Source organism: Peromyscus leucopus, chromosome 14 (genome assembly GCF_004664715.2).
Source record: "Peromyscus leucopus breed LL Stock chromosome 14, UCI_PerLeu_2.1, whole genome shotgun sequence".
Taxonomy (NCBI): Eukaryota; Metazoa; Chordata; class Mammalia; order Rodentia; family Cricetidae; genus Peromyscus; species Peromyscus leucopus.
The window spans coordinates 80344364-80366521 of record NC_051075.1 but is presented as its reverse complement, the minus strand read 5'-3'; the positions used below and the strand labels follow the sequence as shown (position 1 = coordinate 80366521).

At 58.0% G+C, this 22158-nt stretch overlaps 2 protein-coding genes across 11 annotated transcripts in view; both read right to left on the bottom strand.

Annotated features, from left to right (window-relative positions):
- Positions 1-3087: 3087 nt before the first annotated feature.
- On the bottom strand, positions 3088-8082 carry Crip2 (cysteine rich protein 2). The gene is made up of 7 exons (XM_028883679.2): positions 7973-8082; positions 4882-5034; positions 4546-4686; positions 4399-4467; positions 4208-4302; positions 3767-3824; positions 3088-3653 (listed from the first exon to the last, which is right to left on the bottom strand). Exons 1-7 carry the CDS (start codon positions 8013-8015, stop codon positions 3586-3588), a joined length of 627 nt encoding a protein of 208 aa, XP_028739512.1. The 5' UTR covers positions 8016-8082; the 3' UTR covers positions 3088-3585.
- A 3676-nt stretch (positions 8083-11758) lies between these two features.
- Mta1 (metastasis associated 1) overlaps positions 11759-22158 on the bottom strand; it is a 39819-nt gene continuing 29419 nt past the window's right edge. For 2 of the 10 annotated variants that reach the window (XM_028883677.1, XM_028883674.1), the window contains 15 exons: positions 21948-22050; positions 21102-21201; positions 20612-20800; positions 18528-18602; positions 18138-18196; positions 17706-17821; positions 17289-17440; positions 16998-17187; positions 16778-16867; positions 15507-15659; positions 15271-15306; positions 14031-14042; positions 12949-12980; positions 12497-12648; positions 11759-12418 (listed from right to left, as the gene is read on the bottom strand). In XM_028883677.1, coding sequence (XP_028739510.1) covers positions 12268-12418; positions 12497-12648; positions 12949-12980; positions 14031-14042; positions 15271-15306; positions 15507-15659; positions 16778-16867; positions 16998-17187; positions 17289-17440; positions 17706-17821; positions 18138-18196; positions 18528-18602; positions 20612-20800; positions 21102-21201; positions 21948-22050 — 1610 coding nt within the window. In that variant the 3' untranslated portion in view covers positions 11759-12267. Of the gene's footprint in view, positions 12419-12496; positions 12649-12948; positions 12981-14030; positions 14043-15270; positions 15355-15506; positions 15660-16777; positions 16868-16997; positions 17188-17288; positions 17441-17705; positions 17822-18137; positions 18197-18527; positions 18603-20611; positions 20801-21101; positions 21202-21947; positions 22051-22158 lie in introns of all 10 variants that reach the window. The other 8 variants (XM_028883672.1, XM_028883675.1, XM_028883676.1 and 5 more) reach the window with 5 other exon arrangements.

Here is a 22158-nt window from a genome sequence, read left to right as displayed (position 1 = left end):
GAGGGGAGGCTGCAGAATCGCCGTGTGTCTGCCCAAGCCTTCTCTGCACACACCTATGCGCCCTCCACCGGCTAGAATGCCACACCCTGAGGCCAGCCAGAGAAGGTAGGGGTGAGCCCTGCGGGCTGATGACCACAGAGGAGTCTCAGTACCCGCTCCCATCAGGAAAGGTCAACAACCCAGGGAAGGGCCTCTGGTAGTGTGGCAAAAACTACCCTTATCTACTGGCTCTGCTGGTACCTAAGAGTGTAGTCACGTGTGGAGATGTTCATTTAAGGGCTGGAGGCCAGCTGAGCCTGCCCAATGTCCTCTGCTCTCAGGTGCATATCCCGACAGCACACACTTCAGAGACCACGCTGAGCACACTCAGACACAGCCCAGGCCTCCCCAGGGCCCACCCTCCCTCTCCCTTCCCTCAGACCAGTTGAGGACATTTACAAGTTCCCAGGGTCTATTTTCAGCGGCGTGTCTCAAGGGACCCCCGTCTGGCATAAGATCTGGCCCTAGGGTGGTTGGCCAGTGAGAGGGGGTTGAACCCTGCCCTTCCTCTGCCCCTCAGGTTTGGGTGGTCAGCAATTAGCTTCCTCCTTTTCCAGAAGTACCATGGCACGGCCAAGAGGTGGGGTGGTAGAGTGGTAGTATGCACTCCCGACCCAGGACCCATCGTCTGGTCAGATGGGGTACCCTGAACCCTGCCTTCCTTGCAGCTGGGCCCCGTGCCTAGGGACTGCTTCCTGGAACCAAAGCTCAGGCAGAACTGCCTGGAATTCCAGCTTTCCCAAAGCAGCAGCTGAGGCCTGGTTCATGGCCCGGAGCCCACCCCCACGGCCAGCCTGGCCCTGGGAAAAAGGGCCGCCCACACCTGGCACCTTGGGCGTTTAGCCAGCCTGCGCTGCACCCACTCAGTAGTCAGAGCACTGGCACATGGCGCTCTTTTGATACCATGCCCACAGGCGTCAGCCCGCAGCCAGTGAGCAGGACCAGCCAGACCCTGAGATAAATGGGATCCGCGGGGAGCCCGGAGCTTGAGGAAGACTCTGGCAGAAGGGCCCCAGAGACCCAAGTCAAGGCGGGAAGGAGGATGCTGGGGGTCTGGAATGCTGGCCAGAGGATCTAAGGCTAAGTGAAGTAGGAAGAGAGAGCCATAAGCTGTGCACCCTACAAAGAAGTCCAGCTGAGCATACCAGTAGGGGTCCAGAGAGGGGCTGGGGGACCCTGGCTGGAGAGGACAGCAAGGCCAGAAAGGTGGGTGGTGCGTGGTTGGTAGAGTGTGTCACGGGAACTCCTGGAACACAGCTAAACTGTGCAGAGTAGCCTGGGCTGTGAGGCTCCTTGTGGTGTCCTGGACTCAGCTGGCAGAATCTGGAATGAGGTGAGGTGGTCAGATGGCGTCTAGAGCCATCTCCCAGTCTAGGTGTTCGTTTGGGAGAGAGAAGCTCAGAGCACTCTCCCAGAGAAGGGCGGATGCCGGAGACAAAGACTTCCATTCTCTCCTCCATCTTGGGTGCATCGGAAGCCGGTGCCACTGACGCGCGACCTGGTGATGCAGTGGACACCGCCTGGCAACAAGGCCCAGACAAACAGTCGCAGCGCCGCCGCGTTTCCACGACAACTCCTTGGAAACAAACACCACGCAGCGTCATCTTCCCCGGCAGGAAAAGGCCAGATCCTGCCCCGCCCCTCTGAGGCATAGCAAAGCTGGCCGCAGGGCGGGGACTCATCTGCCCCGGGAAGACCCCTGCCCTCGTGGCCCAGCCAGGGGAGTCCCCTTCTTTCCTTCAAAGGTCCCGCTCAGGACTGGGGAGGGCCCGCCCGGGCCCGCCCCCTCTGTTTCCTCCAAGCCGAGCGGGTTGAGAAGTCTTCCTGCTCCGGAGGGCGGACAATTCATCGTTCCCTCTACCCCCACGCACCGCCAACCAGGAAGAGCGCGAGCTGCCCAGCTCGATCCCAAATGTGCAGCCAAGAAGCGGAGTCTTGGTGGGAGGTACCTGCTGGACCTCCCCTTGGCGAGGGTGGAGAGCGAGGGCACTTCCAGACACCGGAGCCGACCCATGCTCCGCGGCCAGGGACACTTTACCCATAGGACACACCAGGGTCAATGGCCTAGAGGGCTGGACAAGAGGTCAGGGACAAGCTCGAAAAGGCTTCGTGCTCTGTGGCAGTAGCCAGATCTGGGAGCCACTTGCCCTAAACGCTTTAGTATCTGAGGCTTGGACTGCGTATGGAGCAGGACGAGATGGGGCGCCCGATCGACGATGGCCCCCCAAAGCGCCAAGCTGAAATACAGGGGCGCCGTCTAGTGGGCTTTTGGGGAAAAGCAAGTGGAGGAAGGCCGCACCCACTGTCTAAGGGGGTTCCAGTCCCACATCCTGGGCCACGTGAGAAGACGCGATTCACTACCTCACTATAAACCCAGTCCCATGAATCCCTGGGCCCTCGCCTAGCAGCCTATCCTCATTCTGTTCCTGGTCCACCCACTAGAGGCGAGTCATGGTGGTCCAAAGCTTTGCCCTGTGGACATAGCAGGAAATGGCCATAGCTCTGCCTGGTCAGACTGGGGTCTGACTGCACCCCTAACCTCTCAGGGACGTCTCAGCCCAGTCCTAGGCTGTCCTCCACTTCAGGTCCCACCCAGCTCACACCAGCTTTCCTCGCTCTGCACAAGACCTCTCTGGTCACCTGTCTCCAGGCTCTATCACATGGCTCCTGCTTGTTCTCAAGTCAGACCTCACACACCAAGGCTCTGGTGCCTAGAGCTGTATCCCAGGGTCCTAGACTCATCCCCGGGATCATCTACATGCTTCAGGGCTGCCTATGTCTTCAATGGATCCCACCTGCCCGTTATCTGGACCCCTTTGTCCAAGACACCTCTTCACCTCTGCCCAGAGCAGCCCTCTCCCACTCCCCACACACATTTCAGTGTGGCCACTGATGCCTAAGTCAGTCTTTCCAGTTCAGAAATGTGTCTGGATTCCATCCCTCCCAATACCGGGCCCAGGAGTACAAAGGGAACATCTGTGAAGAGACAAAGGGACGCTGTCTCGGGTTCACACCCCCCCTCCCCCCCCAACACAAGACACTGGGTCCTGCAGTCCTCAAACCAAACCATTTATTGACAGCAAAAGTCTCCGTAGCGGTGAACCACGTGAGGGGTAGGTAGGGCGTAGTGTGGGAACCAGCAGAGGGCTCCTTACAGGGGGGCTGCCACCCTGGGAATGCTGTGAGCTCATGGCCATCCCCGGCAAGCAGAGCATAAATAATACTGGTGGGCAGGTGTGGGCAACAGCGATATCATAGGGCAGCCACCTCGGAGAGCTATCGGGGACACGGGGACACGGGACACGGGAGGCTATGGAGGCCCACAGACACAGAGAGGGCAGTGGGAAACACAGGGCACGCCGAGGTGACACACAGAGAAACAGGGCTGCAATTCTGGGCTCTTCTGGAGACTACCCAGGAGGCTTCCTCCTCCGCCACTTAGGCCCTGGGGCTTGCAGGCAAGACGCGCTGAGGCAGGCAGGACTAGGCAGCAGGTCACTCTCCCTCAGGGTCGAGTAGGGGACCCGGAGGGCGGCATCTGCAGATCTAAGGCTGAACGGTGCCCTCAGGGTCCTTGTCATAGATATAGCTGCCCACAGCACCGGTGTTCACTCCTGGGGAGAAAAGTGGCTGGGGTGGCCGAGCAGGAACAAACAGGGGTCTGGGGAAGGAGAGAGATCCCCAGGTCCTCTACCCCCATCCCTCCCCTCCCCCCCCCTATACTCACCCTTGGGTCCAAAGAGAATTCCATAGCAGGGCTTGTGACAATAGGGTTGGCCGTCGTGCTGGGGGCAGCATAGAGAGAGTGCTGAGCACAGACTCCTCCCCCGCCCCTTCCTTTACGTCCCCCCCGACGACGCAGTGAGACCTTCACAATGAAGGAGTCTGCCTCCCTGAGATCTTAGGCTTCAAAGGTCATGTGCAGGCCCACTCACTTTGACAGAGCAGCAGAGCTCCTAGGAACATCTGACGAATCTGCCCTCTAGTGGCCAGAGCGCAGGTCCGTATGGCCTAGGGCAAAACCCCAGGCCAGGGAGCGTCGCCGCCACCGCAGAATTCCTTGCTTCCGGTACCTGCCCCCACCCTACCGGTTCCTGAATCCTCGCTCCAGTATGCTCTTCCTCCTGGAAGACCTATTTGGCTCCCACATCCCAACCGCAGCCCTTACCTCGGCGTGCCCTCCGGGGGTCAGCGTCTTGGAGCAGCGCTCACAGCGCAGGCAAGGCCGGTGCCAGTCCTTGCCTAGAGAGGTCACCTTCTCGGCTGGGAGGGAGGAGGATGGTGAGGGCGGTGACCCCCAGCCCCCCCCACCCCCCCAGGCACAGTTTCCCTGAGTCAGGGGCGTGGGGAGTCACTTACCAAAGTACACCCTCTTGTTGCAGCGAGGACACATGTTGGGTTCCCCGGTGAACGTGGTGACACTAGAAGCTGGAAGGGTGAAGCTCTGGGTCAGGGTGGACCCTGGCCACCCACACCTAGCCCCCACCCACAGCCCATCTATCCCACCTTTGCTGGGACCTTTGGGGGGTCCGCTGGTCTTCCGCTCCTCAGTTCGCACCACAGGGACCTCGATAGGGCCAGTGACCTGAGGGCCCTCGGTCAGAGGCTTCTCATAGATGTAGGAACCGGCGCCCCCTATATTCACACCTGTAGGTGGCAAGCATGTCAGCTGGAGGGTACTGGCTGGAGGCCTCGACACGGCCTCCCCATCTCTCACACAGAACTTCACCCAAAGCTGCTCCATGGCTTTCCAGGGTAGGAGGAAGGGGAGGTAAGAGCAGATGGGCCCCACCCCCATCCAGCAACCACAGGAGCTCAGGCCTGGCTGAGAACCCTGCGTACCTTTGGGTCCAAACAGTGTGGCGTAGCAGGGCTTGTGGCAGAAAGGCTTCCCATCATGCTCGGCATGGCCCCCAGGGGTCAGTGTCTTGTTGCATCGCTCACACTTGAGACAGAACTTGTGCCAGTCCTTGCCCAGGGAGCTAACCTTCTCGGCTGTGGGTAGTCACAGGAGGTCAGGGCAGAGCTCCTGTTCCTCTTCCTGCAGTCCAGAAGCTTCCAAGCCCACACCCCTCCGGGTCACACCACCCGGTAGACATCACGCCCTACTCCCACCCCCACCCCACCCCACCGGTGGTGGCTCCAAGATTAGGTTACTGTTCACAGAGACTCCCTCAGCCATCCTGGAGCCCTTTCTCTCCTTGCTCATGCCTAAGTGGTCTCAGCCCATGCACTTGGTTTAACCCCTCACTGTCTGCAGACGGCACCTGTTTATACCTGCTCCTTCCTCGGACACCTGACTCACACTCACAGAGCCCCACCACTGAGACAGAAGCCCTTCACCTTCGGCACGGGCTGAGGGACCACCAGTCCTGGTTGTGCAGAGCCGCCAGGCAGGATCCCTACTTGGCTCCCTTATCCTAAGCCCTGAGCCCTCCCTCCACCCACTGCCTCCAGCTGCCAGTTTGGCGCCAAAGGTTTGTGATCAGCAGCTGAGGATTGTGGAGCCTGCTCCTCCTGCACCCCCCCCCCTGCCCCAGCCGCCTCCCACTTCCAGGGCTATGGCTGCAGAGCCACATCCCAATGGACGGAAGCTTGGGCCTCCCCAAGGGAGTAAGGCAGGAAAAGGGTGGAGAAGTGGGCAGGAAGAAGGGCCCGAGCGGAATTCCAAAGGGAAGGGGCCAGGCCAGAGTGGCGGGGGAGGCGGGAGGGGTGTTATGCTTGCTTGGCTCTGGCATGCTACTCTGAGGATAGAAGAAACAGCTCTCTAGCCTTCCTTTCTCAAGAGTGGTCCAGTGGTCCTTTTGGGGCCAAGCCTCCTCTGGATAACCTTGGCAAATGCTAGGGAGAACAGCCTACTCTGAGAGCTTGCCCCCACCGCCCGCGGCCCCCCCCCCCCCCCCCGCTCCTGCCCCAGGAGGTGCTGCCGCTGGGCAGTGAGCCTGGATCCTCCATGCGGCCAAGTCTGGCTCTCTGCAGCTCTAACTTGCTGTGCATGGTCAGGACAGGGCGTCCTCCAGGATCCCCCAGACCCTTGCCCTGGAACTAAGTATCCCTCAGTTCCCTTTGTGATACTAAGACACAGGTGAGCCAGAGCCCTGCTATGTCCAAGCCAGAATAGGCGAGAGCTACCTGGATAGCAGGCAGGCTTGGCTCCCATGCCGGCCTGGCATCCTCTCTCAGCACAGTGATAAGGAGGTTGTTGGGATGGCCATCAGTGGCTGTGGCAGCTGCAGCTCAAGGCTGCCAAAACCACTCTGCTCTGGCCAGCTCTGGGATGTGGGCCATGTGGGGACAGGAAACTGACCCTCAGACTCACTCGTTGGGTCGATGGCCCCATTACAGATGTAAATTGGGAATACAGCATCGATTGGGTCTAATAGCTTGGGGGCGGAGGGGTGGGGTGGGTGGGCAATAGTCTTCTACCTGGCCACATGTACCTGGAGGGAAATCAGTCTCACAGCACCGGGGGAACCTTTGGCCTAGAGTTTACTCAGATGTGGGCTCCCAGAGCACAGGCTAGCTGGGTGGAAAGGGCAGTATTCTGGACACACCACCACCCCCCACCTCCCCATTGCCTTCCCATAGGACAGAAGCCAGCTGACTGTGAGGAGCCTTTGTTTTCCTCCGAGAGCCAGAGGCGCCCAAGCAGGCAGAGTGCTTTTTTCCGGGTGGCCTCTTGGCCAAGGCCCGAAAGAGTTCAGAGCTTGCCTGGCCAGGGGCAAAGTCATGAAGAATGGCCCTGAGGACTGTCCTCACCCTGAGACTTGTCAGACATCCCTCTGTAGGAAAAGGACTGAAATCAGGCAATCTGTCCCCTCCTGGAGGCAACAGGAAGCCCCTGGCTCCAGGCCACCCAGAACAACTCCAAGCCAAATCCTGTCCCTCCCCTCTGGGAACAAACAAAAGTGGCCTCTCCCCTCCTCCTGTCAGCTGAAAAAGCCCACCGGACACTCACTACTCTTCAGAGATGGCCATAGAAGGGGACCCTGTCTTTTCAAGCCAGAAGTCTTCCTCTATTCTGGCCCTGAGTCTATCTTTTGGTGGGCAGACACTGCTACCCGGGAAAAGTTGCTCAACCAGGAGCATAGCCCCGGGAGGTTAGCAGTTCAGGGATCAGGGATGCCTGATAAAGGTGACTGCCTTCAGAGGCCACCTTAGCAGGAACCAATCAAACATTCCTGCATACTATTGCCTCCTTCCCTGATGGCCTTAACCTCCAAGAGGCCAGGGTCCTGGTCATTTAGTGCACTCTCAAGCTCACGGAGACCTACGTGTCACAAGTGCCCCACCCCGGGTGAAAATGCCGAGGCAAATGGCCAAGAAAGGGAGCAAGCTGGAGCATGTAAGAGGCGGAGGCCAAGGTCGCCCCCGCTTGGACTGAATCCGGAATCCCAGCGGATCCCAGACCTGGTCCAGCGGTCTGGGCAGAGGTCGGAGTGAGAACTGGGGTCACTCACTACTCCGGGTCACACTACTGGGCCCATGTGCAGGCTGGGAGGCAGCCACAGACTGAGGCGGAGATGCCGGGACCCAGAGGATCTTATCGGACCAGTCCCAGGCGTCCGACTTCGTTGGATCCCGCCCCAAATAGTGCCACTGAAAAAGGGCGATGAGCCGAACATGCGGCTGGCCGGGAGGGTGCTCCTGGCCCCGGCAGACCAGGACTTGCGTACCTCGCCCAGTGTCTACTGGCCGCTTCTGAACCCACCCGACGCCACCGCCTCTCCAGGATCCCAGGTGGCCTCCCTCGCCCGGCGCAGCCCCACCTTCGAGCCTCCGGCCGCACCCTCGTGGGCAGCGTGGCGAGCTTTGCTACCGGCCGGCCGCGCATCCCAAGACCGTAGCTGCGCACCCGGATCCGTGTACACTATGGGGTGTGGTTCTGAGCCAGGGGACTGGAGACGAAGGCGGACGGCGGGTGGATACTCACCGAAGTACACGGTCTTGTCACACTTGGGACACTTGGAGGCCATGGTCGGTGCGCTCGATCGGTCCGCGCCCTCCACCCGCGCTCGTCTCTGCGCCGCCGCCCGCGCCTGCCCCGCCCGCCCCCGGACGTCCATTGGCTCCGAGACCCGGGCGGGGCCTCGGGAGCCCGCCCCCCGGGACGCCAGCAGCTGGGCGCACGGCAGGCGGGGCGCACCTGCCAGGGTCGGAGGGGCAGGGCCTGGCGCCCCCTACCCCACAGTGAGGTGGCCTCTACAGGGATTTCCATGGCAACCTCGTGGCCTCTAGCTGGAGAGCAGACTTGGGGTCCCCAGCTCCAGTCCCCCACGCCCCGGCTGGCTCGTGGCAGGAGGGGGCGCGAGAAGCCCGCGGGACGCCCCCCCCCCCGCCTCCCGCCTCCCGGCGCCGCCTCCCTTTGTTGCCTCGTTTCTATAGCAACGGCCTCGCTGCACAGAAGCACGCAGCATCGGATTCCGGGCGGGGCGCCGCGGTCCTGTCTGTGGTGCTGAAGGAGGGGCGGGCGAGGCTCACTAGTATAAGCGCCGCCACTTCCAAAAACAGCCTGAGAAACCACTGGGATGAGTGGGGGCGGGGTGGAGACAGTCAGTGCAGGCTCCGAGGGGGCCGTAGGTGCACTTGCGCCCAAAGAGTCCTCCCCAGTTCTATCCTTGGAGGAGTGGGGGTACCTGCGAGTTTCCTCTGCATCAAGTGTTGAGAGCTAACACCCCAGTCTGTGAGCGCCCCAAGCCCATGACTGCTGCCGGTCTTCCTCAGGCCAGGGTCGCTGACTCCCGGAATTCCGGCCCCAGTGCATTTTGTAGGACAGCAGAGCCAGAAATCCTGCCAGCCAGATCCTGTCTTCCACCTTGCTAGTCCTCAGGAACAAGCCCCCATCCCATCCTACTCCCCCCCCCGACCCCATCCCATTTCTCCTTCCCACTAGGGGCTTGCTTAGCCCTCCTACTTCTTGACTCCATCCTGGAACTCCTGAAGATATGGACCAAAGAGAGGACCCAGGGACCCACAGACCTCTTCCCTGAGCCTCTTGACCAAATCTGGGCCTTGGGTCTGGGAAACAAACACCCTACATGTCCCAGACCCTGATGACCGGACCCAGTATGAGCAACTGACTCCAGAACCACCACCACCACCACCCTGTCTTCACAGCTGTGCTGGACACCCATATTTCATTTCTCTGCCCAGCCCAAGGGCTGGGAGTCAAGTGGTTCCAGGTGCCAGGCATGTTGGTGATCCCCGGCCTACTAACATGGCTCCATGTGGCGGCCCCTCCCCCTTCCCTGCACACATACCCTGCTGCTGCTACCATTTCCATGGTGACAAGAGCCCAGAAACATGTGCCGCCCCCTCCAAGCCTGACTGACCAGCCTGACCAGCTCCCCCTGGGCACCTCTGGACACACGCCAGTCAAGGCGAGAGGCAGGTAAGGTGGCTTCCAGTGCCCTCCTGGACAGGGTCCCTTCATTCATAGCTAGGTTCTTGTTCAGGCTGGATTCATAGGTGCCCTGACTCCCCAACCCAGGCGTCCCCATCTTAGGAGTCCTGGGGACCCTAGTTTCCAGCCTGCTTGACCACCCACCACTAAGTGAGCTAGGCTCAGGCAGTCTTCTGAAAAGGCCTCAAGGGTATCCAGCCCCGATGAAAGAGTAGGCAGGGACAGGGCCCCTCCAAGGGGAGGCGGCGGCAGAATGGCACCTAATACTGGCTTGATGCCCAGGGTGAGAAGGGGATCAGCAGGGTGGGGTGAGAGAGCTTAATTGCTGCCGCTGCTCTAGCCACTCTCCTGTGGTGCCCGCGCAGTGATGGAGGGCTATGGGGCTGTCCTGGGCCTGGCAGGAAGGCACACGGGACAGTGACAGAACAGTGGCCTTGGCCTGCGCATCTGAGGCTGTGGGGGGCAAGAGGCAGTAACAGGACAGCATGGGCAGGGACAGAAAGGCATCTCTGGACACGGACCAGCCAAAGGAAGAGGTAGGTTGGGGGTTCCACAGTACCTTCCCGGATATGACCCCTTCATTCATAGCCAGGTTCTGTTCAGGCTGGATTCATAGGTGCCCCGGCTCCCCAACCGAATCAACCCTCACTGTACCCTCTCATCATCCATGAAGTATGGAAGATGGCAGGGGGTGGAGCAGGTCACGTCTCTACAGTCTCAGCAAGATAAAAAATATCTTGGAATTATATTTTCATGTGTCCCACCCTTAGAGCAGGGTCACAGATCTACTGTAGGAAACCCATGGCTGGGCTGAGTCACAGTGAGGCCCGGGGCATGGCAAGGCCTGGGGTAAAGGCTCTGAGCTGTGACCTGGGCAGGTATGCAGGCTGTTTCCACATCATCAGGTCTTCAAGTCAGTACCAGTCCCTTGGGTCCTGAGTGCCTGGCCCTCACAGAATGTCCCCTGCCCATTTTCTTCATCAAAAAGGGCTTCCGGATAGAACAGTACTTTCCTGGGCCCATCAGCCACCAGCCTGTGTTCACTTCCCATTCTTTGCCTTGGCTTTGATCTCCAAGCAGCCAGAGGCAGACACATAGCCCAAGACACATGGCTTTGTTTCTATAGTGACCACTGGAGCTGAGGTACTGAGGCACGTCAAGAATACCAGGATGGCACTGGGAACTCTTAGAGGGCCCTCTTGCCCTTGGGTTTCTGTCTTGGCCAGGACCTAGGGATGTCTCATTACCCAGCCTGACTCCTGAAAAGGACAGCCTTTAGAAGAGCCTGTGCCTGAGGACAGGGAGCCAGTTCAGAAGGGGCTTCATCTGCACCTTGCTTGAGCTGACAGCCATGCTCCCTGAAGACTCCCCCATGGGAGAGGACTCCTAGGAGGCCCTTGAAGACTGGGCAGTCCTAGAGCGGTAGAGGACAAGGTGGAAGCCAGCATCGGCTGGGGGAAGCAGCTTAATGACCCTAGGAAGATGGGGAATGTCACAGTCCTATCCCAGACACCTGGCCTGTCACCCTGATAAGCCCCATCACAGGCCCAGGAAAGCCAAGATACCCCCTTATCTGTACCCAGAGTGGGAACATAAGTGGTTTCTATTTTAACCCCCCATCTGAGATTTCCACATATCACAGGCGCCTGCCTGAGTAGGGCACAAGCAGGAGGCAGAGGCCAAATATCCCCACTGTTCCCAGGGAGGGGCTGGCTGACCCTTTTCTTGGCCAGCTGAGAGGCAGAAGCCTGAGGGACGATGGTCTGTAGCCATCCCTCCTTCCTCCGGTAGCTGGCCAGGCCTGCACCTGTCTCTCGGCCTGCAAGGGTAGGCACAGGCCTCCCGGAGATAAGGTTTCTGAGCAGAAATATGAGCAAATACTTGAGGAAAGCATGCCTGCCAGCACAGCGTGGCAGGGCCTAGCGCAGAAGGGCTGACAGCTGGCCAGGGGTCAGCGCACAGGCGGTGGCCCTGGACCTGAAGCTTTTGTGCCATCTAAGTGAACCCTGGTTGGGAAAAGTTGTGGGGCCTCAGGTAGGGTCAGCTCTCACTGTGTGGAGGTCCTCACCATGGCCAGCCCCTCACTGCCCCCCTGGGAAGGGTAGCAGGCACTGGGCCAAAGGCCTGCAGAAACAGGTCTCGGAGTGGTACACTCCACAGCCTGAGTAACCTCAGCATTGAGCTGGGCAGCATCTGGCCTGCCCTGTGGCTCCGGCCCATCTTCCTGGGCTTGGCCATGAACGTGCCAGGAGAGGCCCCGGGGTATTCCAGGTGTTGGGGCCGGAGGGGACTGGGAACAAAGGACGCAGAAGGGCATGCTGGGGTTTTCCTTTTTATGAGATTTTTTTTCTTTGTTTTTGTTTAATATGAAAATTACTTGAAAAGACAAGGGACCAACCCCGCCAGGCAGCTTGGCCGCTGCTGGCCACACCAATCCTAACATTCCAGGTGTAAGTTACAGAGCTCAAGTTCATCTACAAAAAAAGTAATAAAAATAAAATTTAAAATGGCACCTTCAACAGAACACAACAAACCTTAGAGCCCACCCCGGGTGAGAAGCCCTGTGCAGGGCCCGGGCGTTCCTCATCTCTGCTCCAGCCAGAAAGTAAACACAAAGCTAAAAAAGACTCCTCGGTGTCTTGGAATAAGTTAGACACACTTCTTCCCCCGCACGTCCACCAGAGGAGCAGTGTCTCTGCATGTGAGGGCGGGACTTGGGGCGCTATGGAAACCAGAGGGTGGGGTGGGCAGCAGTCTGGGGGGGAGGGAGGCCTCTTGGCCTCTGCAGGCCGCACTGGATACTCGGGGGCTGATGGAGGGGCCGCCTAGTCCTCAATAACAATGGGCTCATCGTTGACTGGTGCAGGTGGGGGTGGCCGCAGCGGCAAGGCCTGGCTCTGGCGCAGGGCAATGGGCTTGTAGGGCCGGCGGGCAGCACGCTTGGTTTCTGAGGACGAGAGCAGCTTTCGGATTTTCCTGTGGGAAGAGGTGAGCCAGTAAACACCAGAAAGCGGTAGCTGAAGACTCCCATCCCGTCCCAGGAAAGGCTCCAACCTGGTCTCCTCAGTGGCCATGTAAAATACGTCGTCTGGGGCGTCAATCCAGTTCATTCGCCGCCGCTTGACTGGAGGCAGGGAGCCACCTCGGATCAGCCGCACTTTGGTGGGGTAGGACTTCCCGTTGAGCAGGAGATTCCGACTTGGTCCCTGTAGTGAACAAGAGGTAGGTATGAGCACAGTGCCCTGGCCTCACTTTACAACCCTCAGACCAAGCGCCCAACTTCCTGGGCATCCAGGCCTCAGGGTTCCATAGCCCGCCTGCACCCGCCCAGGCAGGGAGCTCCTGGAGCGCTGCTCAGGCCTGAATGTACTGGGCCGAGGCTACCTGTTAGGTCTGGCCAGGACTCCCAGATGCTCTCTCCCTGGCACTGGTTGGGGAGTAGGGGCTACCAGGGCCACTTCCCCAACACCTGAGGGATGTGAACACACACAGTCACCCACTCTTACCATGTGCCTGGTCTGTCCATGGTTTGCCAGACCTGATGAAAAAGAACACCAAGTGAGGCCAGAGCAGGGAAGCACATTCAGCACCATACTGCTCGCCTTAGAATGGGGGTGGGAGATGATCCCTCCTGAGGCCACTCCCTCCAGCCAAAGCCCACACCCAAGTGGCCTGTTCGCAGCTAGCCCAGACGGTCCCATAGCTCTGCTAACCCTGAGAGCCACCTACATCCTGACCAGCAGAAGACGTAGCAGTTTGGCAGTTTGGGCTCCAGGTAGGAGGACAAGAGGTCTCAGATCTAATATTTGCTTCTCTGAAGGTGTGAGATGACTACCCTTCGCCCCGCACGCCCCCAACGAGGCCAAGACAGGTGACCAGTCAAGCGACAGCCTGCAGAGCTGTATGCACAGCATCATCCCTATCCATTCTCAGGGCAGCCATTGTCTGCCGGCTGCTCACATGCTAAAAGCAGTTACCCTGACTACAGTAGCATACTTGTAGGCTGCAGGTCTAAAAGGGAACTGAGATGTCAACAGGATGAAGCTGAGAGGCAAAATCTAGGCTCTGTCAGTCCACCCCAGCAGGAGTCCCAGCTGGGCCCACCTCAGGAATCATTGCTTCCTGGGTCTGCTGGCATGTGTAAGCATGTGTGCCAAACAGGTCTCTGAATGGCCTGGCTCCAAGCGGGGGACAAGACAGGACTCCTCTACCATGCCTAGCCAGTGCCACTGGACCCCTTGGCAATCTGTCAATCATCAGATACTTCCCATCAGAGAGAGACAAAGTCTTAACATGTATCTCAGCTACCTGGAACCAGAGACCCTCCTATCTTCGGCCTCACAAGGGTGGGGGACTACAGGGTGGCCCATCTCTTAAGAAGAGCTCTGAAGAGCCTGTCCCACCTCCTCTACTTGCAATTCGACCCTGTTCTGGCGTCCTGGATCCAGCCTTCCCCTGCAAGCTCATTTAGCTCTCAGGGGCCCCAATTTCCTGGTCTGCAGCACCCAGGCAGGGGTGACCTGTTCACGGCACCTGCTGGGACCCCAACCCGGGGCCCACACAAAGCCCTATCACAAGAGCTACTTACCCAGGTAAGTGCCTGCCAGAGTGATGAGGTGGCAGAGAGAGAAGATACACACTAGAGTTAGAGTGAGCCGCATGCACGTGGCAGCTAAGCCGCAGGGCAGAGCAGCAGGCAGCATGGGGCAGGGGTTAGTGAGTTAAGAACCTAGGGTGCCAGGGGCCAACGCCTTGCCCAGAGCTCCCATCCGCCCTGCTTATGCGAGGCCCACTCCTGAGCCTACTGCAGCAGCACTAGAAGGTGGGCTGTCTCCAGGCAGCCAGCCCATGGCTCCTAGGCTAAATCTAGTGCTGAGACCCGGTTTTACAACTTCAGGACAGCCATTTCTCGTGGCTAGACCCTCTGACACGGGGACTGAGCTGCCTAGACCACCTGCAGGGCCAGTGAGTTCCCACCATGTCCTGGTTGGGTCCCCATTGCAGAACACACCTCAGTCTGCATGATAGACTGAGAAACTGAGTGAAGTAAACAGCTCTATAAGGCCGGAAGCAGGTCTGGGGAGGCTATGCCTGGACCCTGGAGTGAGGTGCAGGTAACAGCAGCCAGACAAAAGGGATATGCCTGCCTGGGTGCCTGGCAGTTGGCAAGCTTCCAAAACAGCCTCGAGGGGGAGTGTCCTGGGGGGATAAGGTACAATTGGATGGTCACTGCCCACTGCTACCTCCTGGGCTCGTCCTGACGGCACAGGGGCCTGAGCAGGCTCATGCTGGCTGGCTGGTGTTTCCTGGCTACCCATAGGTCCAGTCTTAAACACTACATCAATCAGACTTGGTGCTCTCCCTCATGTCCAGAACAGGCTCCTGCCCTACAGTCCTTACCTCATCAGGAGAATCTGAGCTAATCTTTAGCAGATACGAAGACCATATGTAAGCCCAGCCACCAGCCCATCCTACTGTCCCCATCAAGCAGGGCACACAAAAACTGCAGGTAGCACTAGCGGCCCTACAAGCAAGGCTGAAGGCATGCGAGCAGGCACAGCGCGGCAGCAGTGGGGGCGCCAGGGCCCTCGTGCAAAGACAGTCCACTCACGCTCAGGCCGAGGGGGCCGAGGCCAGAGACCCAGGCTCATGGGCCTTCTACCAAGTCACAAGTCTACAAGAGCATGGGAGTATGGACTGTGGCCTGGGTCTGTGTGGACTGCCCCTGTACGTGCCCCGAACCTCCCAGTCTGCTAGTAGACAGCACACACAGGCATCACGACAGGACTCGGCCACGGCACCCCACCAACGGCCGCCCCAGGCCTTACCCCTACTGGGCATCAAGAGGCGCTTCTTCATGTTGCCTGGCAGTGCCCAGGGACAGGAGAGAGAGGGAGAGAAAACACCATCAACTAAGATAGCCAGTTGAATAAGGGTCATGTGGAGCTCCAGGGCCAGCCCCATGGCCCTCTGTAGGCCTGACCCCCTTACAGGGCCAGCCCTGCAGCTCCCAACAGACCTGGCTTGACCTCTTCACAGGGCCAGCCCTGCGGCTCAGACTCACCATCCACCCCGTTGTGCTGCTCATAGCTCCTCTTGCCCAAGATGGTGGGGGAGCCATTGTTGATGACGGGGGCTGCCTTGGCAGGGGTCAGACTGCTGAGCACGCTGGACGAGCTCTTCACAGGGTCAGGCTTCGGGGGGCGGGGGTGGGTCTCTGTGGAAATGTAAGAGTCAAGGGTGTGATTCAGAAACTGTAGTACAGGACGCTCCACACAGTAATATCATCTTCCCACCCTGAAACCCCACTGACTAGGCTGGAAGAAAACAGTCACTATCTACCAGAGCTCACTGAAGCTGGGGAAAAATAGCCAGAGGGCTCCCTAGGATATCTTCAGGACAGCCAAGCAGAGCCCAGCCTGCTGCCTTGGACAGGATAGCTGGGTAAGTGCTAAGAGCTTACAAGATCCAGACACAGCCCATAAACACAGTAGTCCCATCAGACAGCCTCCACATCCAGGCCACCAGGTCTGATGGCAGAAGCCTGGCTACTGGCCAGACACTGAGCTGCTTGGCTGGCCTGAGCAAGGACCCGCCCCACAGAAGGTGGGTTCTGGTACTGACCACATCCTCCTGTGGAACAAGAACCAGGCTGGCCGGCCCTGGGGCCCCGGACCCCGGACAGGGAACAAAGCCAGAGACACTTGTGTCTGCACTGCACACACTTAGCTCATGGTTCTGGAATGTCCTTTCTAGAAGGACTGCTACCTCCACGCTGGAGGACTGACTCAAGTCCACTTAAACCCTGCAAACAAGTGAAGGCAAGTATCTGCTTCAACCTCAGAATGTGCCCTTTCTAAATGGCCAGTGGCACTGCCTAGATCTCAGCGGTGCCCAGACCAACACAAACAAGGAGCCATCCCCGCAAGGCTGCTAGCCAGATGAGCACCTGGGCCACCAAGGGCTCACAAAGGCCTGCACTGCTGTCGTACAGTCGGGGAGAGGCCTCTCTGCAGGTGGCAGGTGTCCACCCTGCCTTGGTAGACTTGCAGGTTGGGTTACACCTGACATAAACCCTAGTCAGAAGTCAGGTGCCATGGTGCACACCTTTAATCCTAATACTTGGGAAACAGAGGCAGGAGGATCTCTGAGTCGGAGACCAGCCTGGTCTACAGAGTGAGTTCTAGGACAGCCAGGACAGCCAGGGCCACACAGAGAGACCCTGTCTCTAACAGGGCGACCTCAGCCAAACGGTAGTTCTGGTGATCGTGCAGCATTTCCTAGACGGCTGCTAGGATTAGCGTCAGAAGGCCACGTCCCCCCGCTCCAGCTTACCAAGGTACCGGAGCACAGCCTCCAGGGGCTTCCGCACTACCTGCTTCAGCACCAGTGGGCTCTGGGAAGCTTCAGGCAGCCGTGCTGTGCCTACAGGAGGGCGAGGTTGGGTGAAGGGCTATGTTCCCCAAGAGTCAGGGCCCTTACCTTTACCCCAACCTGGACACTGCCTGGGTGTGGCTCCTGCCGGCCCCAAAAAAGGGAACAAAGAATGACTCACATTCAGCCTTGATTGCTGCGCTGTTGATGGGCATGTAGGGGTGGCGTGCGGCATGCCATGGGCGTAGGATCTCACGGCACAAGCGCCGGGCAATGCGTGTCAACTTGGTAGTGTGCAGGTAGAAGGCCTGCCTTGTCTTCATGGCAAACTTGGGGCTCCCACTGCTCCGGGCTGGGATGCCATGGGGACTCTGTGAAATGGGGCACACCACCCCAACACAGCACCGTGACCGGAGGCCAAGGACCTGAGGCCTACATGCAGCAGGTGATAGGTATGGCATGTCCCACTTACCATGTTATTGCGGTTTGGTCCCGGCCTCTCTCCATCTAACCGGGTTGGCATTTTCAAGCCACCATATTTCTTCCAATATGTCCAACAAGATGCGCAGAGGCGACACTGCATGTTAGGGGGACCCCAAGAATACCACTGGTAAGACTGTGTGGCTACGGACAACAAAGTTGGAAATAGACGGATTCTTAAGCAGAACCAACGGTGCAGAGAGCATCCCACAGTGTCCCCACCGCCACCACAGCCATCCCACCCACTGGCCCAGGGCCAACGTAGGTCCACCTCATGTTCCTGAGGAACTCTTCCAAACTACCCCACCACCACTGCAGCCCCATTATGGGGAGTCATTCCAGGTCTGGGCACGCAGTAGCATTCCCGTGGCCCTTGCTGCCCAGGGTGGGTACCAGGTACAGCACTTACTGTAACAGCTCTCGCAGGCCCGGCCGGCCCCGGGGCTCTGGCCTGGTGTCCCTGTGCCATTCACTACACTGGCCTTGACACTGTTGACGCTGATCTGGTTTGGATTTGGCTTGTTACTGATGGAGGAGAAGGATCAGTCACAGGTGCTCTGGGGTGTCTGTATCCCAACAGACATCCCTGTACCCCTGGTCCCTTGTGTTATGGCTGCCATACCCCATGCCCCAATATGCTGAGCACTAAACCCAGCTTGACTCCTGGGCCAAAAGAAGTTGAAGCCTGATCCCTCCTCCCCAGCTAAGCAAGCTCATCAAGAGGGTGACAGAGGTTCCTTGACTTAGCTCAGGAAGCCACATGACCCCAGTGGATCCTCAGAGTCCCATGCCCACTGCCGTCCGTCCACTACTGGCCCCAGGAACATAAGAATGAACTTACTAGTTGGGAATATAAACCTGCTTTAACTTGCTCTCTGCTTCAGCTGCTTTCAAACGTTTCTTAAAACAAAACAGAGGGTTAGGGAAGTCACCAGGCTGGCCAGGGCAGCTGGGAGACCACAGGGAGGGGACACCACTGTTTCTCCATCACTGGCTCCCTTGGGAAAGACTTGTGAAAATTTTGCATGGCTCTCTCTGGCCAGCCTAGGGCCAGGAAGTGGGGGTGTCAGGCTGGCTAGGGTTCAGGAATGTCCCTTCCTCCCAGTCTGAGTCCTCTAGGGACCATGGCTCCTTCCTCTTTGCTCCAGGCTTAGGGAAGGTATAAACAAATGAATGTGACTATCTGGGGACTGTGGGGGAAGGTGTGGTGAGGGAGGGTGGGACGGCCCACCTGCTGGACGTATCTGTCGGTGGTCTTCCACATGTAGTAGTATTCAATGATGCTGGTGAGCGATTTCCATGGGAGCTGGGGTGAGAAGGCAACATCAGGGGTGGCAGGATCAGGACTACTGCCCAGACAGGCTGGGGACAGGGTGCAAAGGCAGGGGCAGTGCTGGGATGGCAATTCTGGTCCCCTACTAACAGCACAACAAGCACTCCCCCCTGTGTTAACCACGGGAATGTGGCTGACCTTCCCTGAAAACCTGAAAACCCACGCTAGAACAATCACCATTATGTCGGAGAACCTGAGCAAGGTGACAACAGCCTTGCTGTCCTTACTGAGCATCAGAGACCTTCTTGTCCTGCCCTTCTGCCTCCACCACGACCATGGACCTCTCAGCCTCCAGAACCACAGACTGGTGGATTTGTTCTGAATTACCCAGGGGCTTTGCTCTAGTAGCAAAAGAGGGTCCAAGACAGGACGAGAGGCCGCTGCACCGTCCACATCTCAGTGCCGCCCCTCACCCGGGTTGGAAAGGCATCTTTGTCGCTTCTCTGGGTTAGTTAACTCTACGGCTTCTTCCCCATAGTCTTTGTCCTTCCCTTATATGTAGCTGAGTGCTGAGGGGCTGGGGTGATTCTTATCGTTCAGCACACAGCAGTGAGTGGAGCCCCTTAACCCTGCCCTCTCCCCGTGCTTCCCGGGCCACAAGCCAAGGACTGAAGTTCGTCTTCTCACCTCAAACTCCTGTTTAAAACGGCACTGTTAATTTCAAAGGGCTCAGAGGTTGTTTTGCCAGTGGTGGGGATCAAACCAGAGTCTTGGCCATGAAAGGCAAGCATCTTATCCCTGGGCTATACCCCAAGGCTAGGGCTTCAGTCTTTAAAAGTCTAGCATGATGGTTAGAAATGTCATCTGAGAACTTTGTTTCTTTAGTATTTATCAGCTTTATCTGCATCAACAATTCCCAAGAGCAGACTCACAAAAGTGTGTCTTGTGGCCTGGGCTACACAAAAGCTGGGTATGTCTGTTCTGTGCAGAATCCTGTTTCTGTATTTGGTTCACTTGATCCACTGACCAGCAGGCCTTGCTCTCTAGCAGTTTATCTGCTGAACTGTGTCTAGAAATATTGAGATTCCACAGGGCTGTCCAACCCACTGTAGCAACCATGTCCAGTCCCCCCTCAAACGCCGCCACCTCTGTTCTAACTGCTGGTTTCTTTCTATCCCATTCTTCTAACGCTACTTTTTGTCTAAAAAGGTTATGCTCACTTTACTTGTTTTTCTAATCCAGTTACATGCCAGGCTGTCCAGCAGAGACCGTGGGTTCTGTGGGCACTGGAGTGATGGGCACCTGGGCTCCCAGGCTGCTCCTTCAGACCTTCAGACCCTCTGTCTATGCCCATGTTAGCACTCTGCATGCTCTTGGCTCTCCCACCCTGGGCTGGGCTTGCTAACTACACTTGTTTGTTGTTTGTAGAAGTTTCTAAGTGTTTCCCAGGCTGGTCTCAAACTCACAATCCTCCTGCCTCAGCCTCCCGAATGCTGGGATTATAGGCATGTTTCACCATGCTGAACCTTGCTATTCTGATGGTGCTCCAATGGACAATCCAGTCCACTCACTACACATCCTGGCACCTAGTAGCCCACCTCCTCCAGGCTGTGGGTAAGGTGGCCCAGCTGCCTAACCTCACACAGACAAGCTCCTTCCTTCACCAGAGTGCCTGCAGGCTTTCAGTCAAGTTTAATACTATGCAGTCCTTTGGGGACTTAGGGGCTCCGAGGGCTTGGGCCCTCTCATAGTAAAGACCCTAAAGACTTGCTGGAACTGCACACAGGAGGGAGGCCCAGCTTAGTTAAGAACAAAACAAAAACAAGTTCAAGCAGCTGATAAGACTTGAGGATGCCTCCAGGGGAACCTCCTTCACAGCAGTATCCTAGCTCCACAGTGCGGGCCTGTGCCTACCCAGTGCTCACTGGTAGCCATACTATGCCTGGACTGGAAGCACAGAGGCCTGGCCATGGGCACAGGCGTCTTCCTGGGTGAGAGATGGGCCTGGCCAGCCCCTCCCCCAACCTCACTTAAGCACTTACAAAATCTTGTTGAATGTCTGTGAAATCTTTCCCATATTTTTCCAGAGCTTCCTCAAAGAGGTTGGCTTCTGATGCCGACCACTCCTCCATCTCATCCCGGCAGAGCACCGGCCCCCCCTGAGGCACGAGGGCTGAGATAGCCTTGGAGATGTCGTAGATGTTCTTGTGCAGCGTGTCCATGGCATGGAACTGTAAGACAGCAGGGCTCCCCTGGGTCCAGGCTGTCCCCAGGCCCTAAGGAGGATCTTCCGGAACCGCGATGTGACCCGCCCACTCCTTCAGGTCTCAAGGTGGCAATCTAGGGGCTGCCAAGGCCCCTGGGTGGGGCCCCTCCCCCCTCCCCCCTCCCTAACTCCCTCAGCATATGTTAAACAAATCTAAGGTGTACTAGGAGACGCTGAAGTCCTCAGTTACCTTGCTAGGACCCTCCGTGCCTATGTGGCTGTCGGACCCCAGAAGAAAGCAGGGGAGGTGGCAGTGGCCCACTCACCAGGGTGATGTCTCGGGAGGCTGCTGCGGCACTCATGTGCAGGCTAGGCTGCCGCACGGAGCTGCTGCAATCCAGGGCCCGTGCAAAGGTGCCCACGGAGCTGGGAAGAGGGAGACTCACTAACCACCAGAGCTGACTTGGAGGGATTGCCTCACCAGGCAAGACAGTGAGGGCCAGGGCCCCGGGGCACCCACCAAAGGCCTCTGGGGCTCAGCTTCAGAGGAGACAGGGAAGCTGCAGGAGCATCTTGGTGGCATATGAGTCCCCGTGTGCAAATGAGTCGGGGACAAAGAACTTACAAAAGTGCCTCAATGCCGCTTAGGAGAATCTGCCATCTCCAGTGTGTCTGCTGGAGATCTCTCTACAGGGAGCTGCCTCAGACCTGAGGACCCTAAGCCTCATTGTCTATGGCAAATGTAGACAGGCCTCCTCCTGGGCCATGCTGAGATTTATCTGGGCTTCAACTGCTGTGTAGGCTCAGCACTGGTTCTGGGGTCCTACCTCCATTCAAGCAGCCTCCAGCCACCCACTGGGACAGCTGGGAGCTTTTAGCTAGGTCCCAGCCTAGCCCTGGGAGGAGCACCTGCCTATGGTGGAGACAGACCTCAGGGCACACAGTAAGAACATAGGCCCAGACACACAGGCACACTTGTCACGGGATCCAAAGGGACCCAGGGGCATTTGCAGCCCTAAAAGGCTCCATCCATACTCAGGGAAAGGTCTGAGCAGGAAACAAGGACAAGACCATGGACTTCATGTTGCATGTACAAATTAAGGCTCCATGTCTCCAAGACCCATCACAGTGCTTCAGGCAACAACCTGCTTGTCCCTGGTTATTGAACTCACCGGGCCACTACAAGGAACTGGTCAATCTGCTTATCCACAAGCGGATTATGGGCTTCCCACACCTTGGTCTCCAGTTTCGACTGATCACGGCCATCCTCCTCACCTATGGGGAACAAGTGTCCCTTAGAACAGCAAAGACTGTGGAAAAAGACTCCAGAGTGGAACCAAAAGTCGGTTTGCTTTCCTTTTCCCCAGGTGACGGGAAGTGCTA

Coding starts and splice junctions, on each gene's coding strand:
- Crip2 (XM_028883679.2), bottom strand. CDS start 8,015: ATGGCCTCCAAGTGTCCCAAGTGTGACAAGACCGTGTACTTCG. Junction 5,035..7,972: donor TGACAAGACCGTGTACTTCG/GTGAGTATCCAC, acceptor GACTACCCACAG/CCGAGAAGGTTAGCTCCCTG. Junction 4,687..4,881: donor CACACTGTTTGGACCCAAAG/GTACGCAGGGTT, acceptor TGCCACCTACAG/GTGTGAATATAGGGGGCGCC.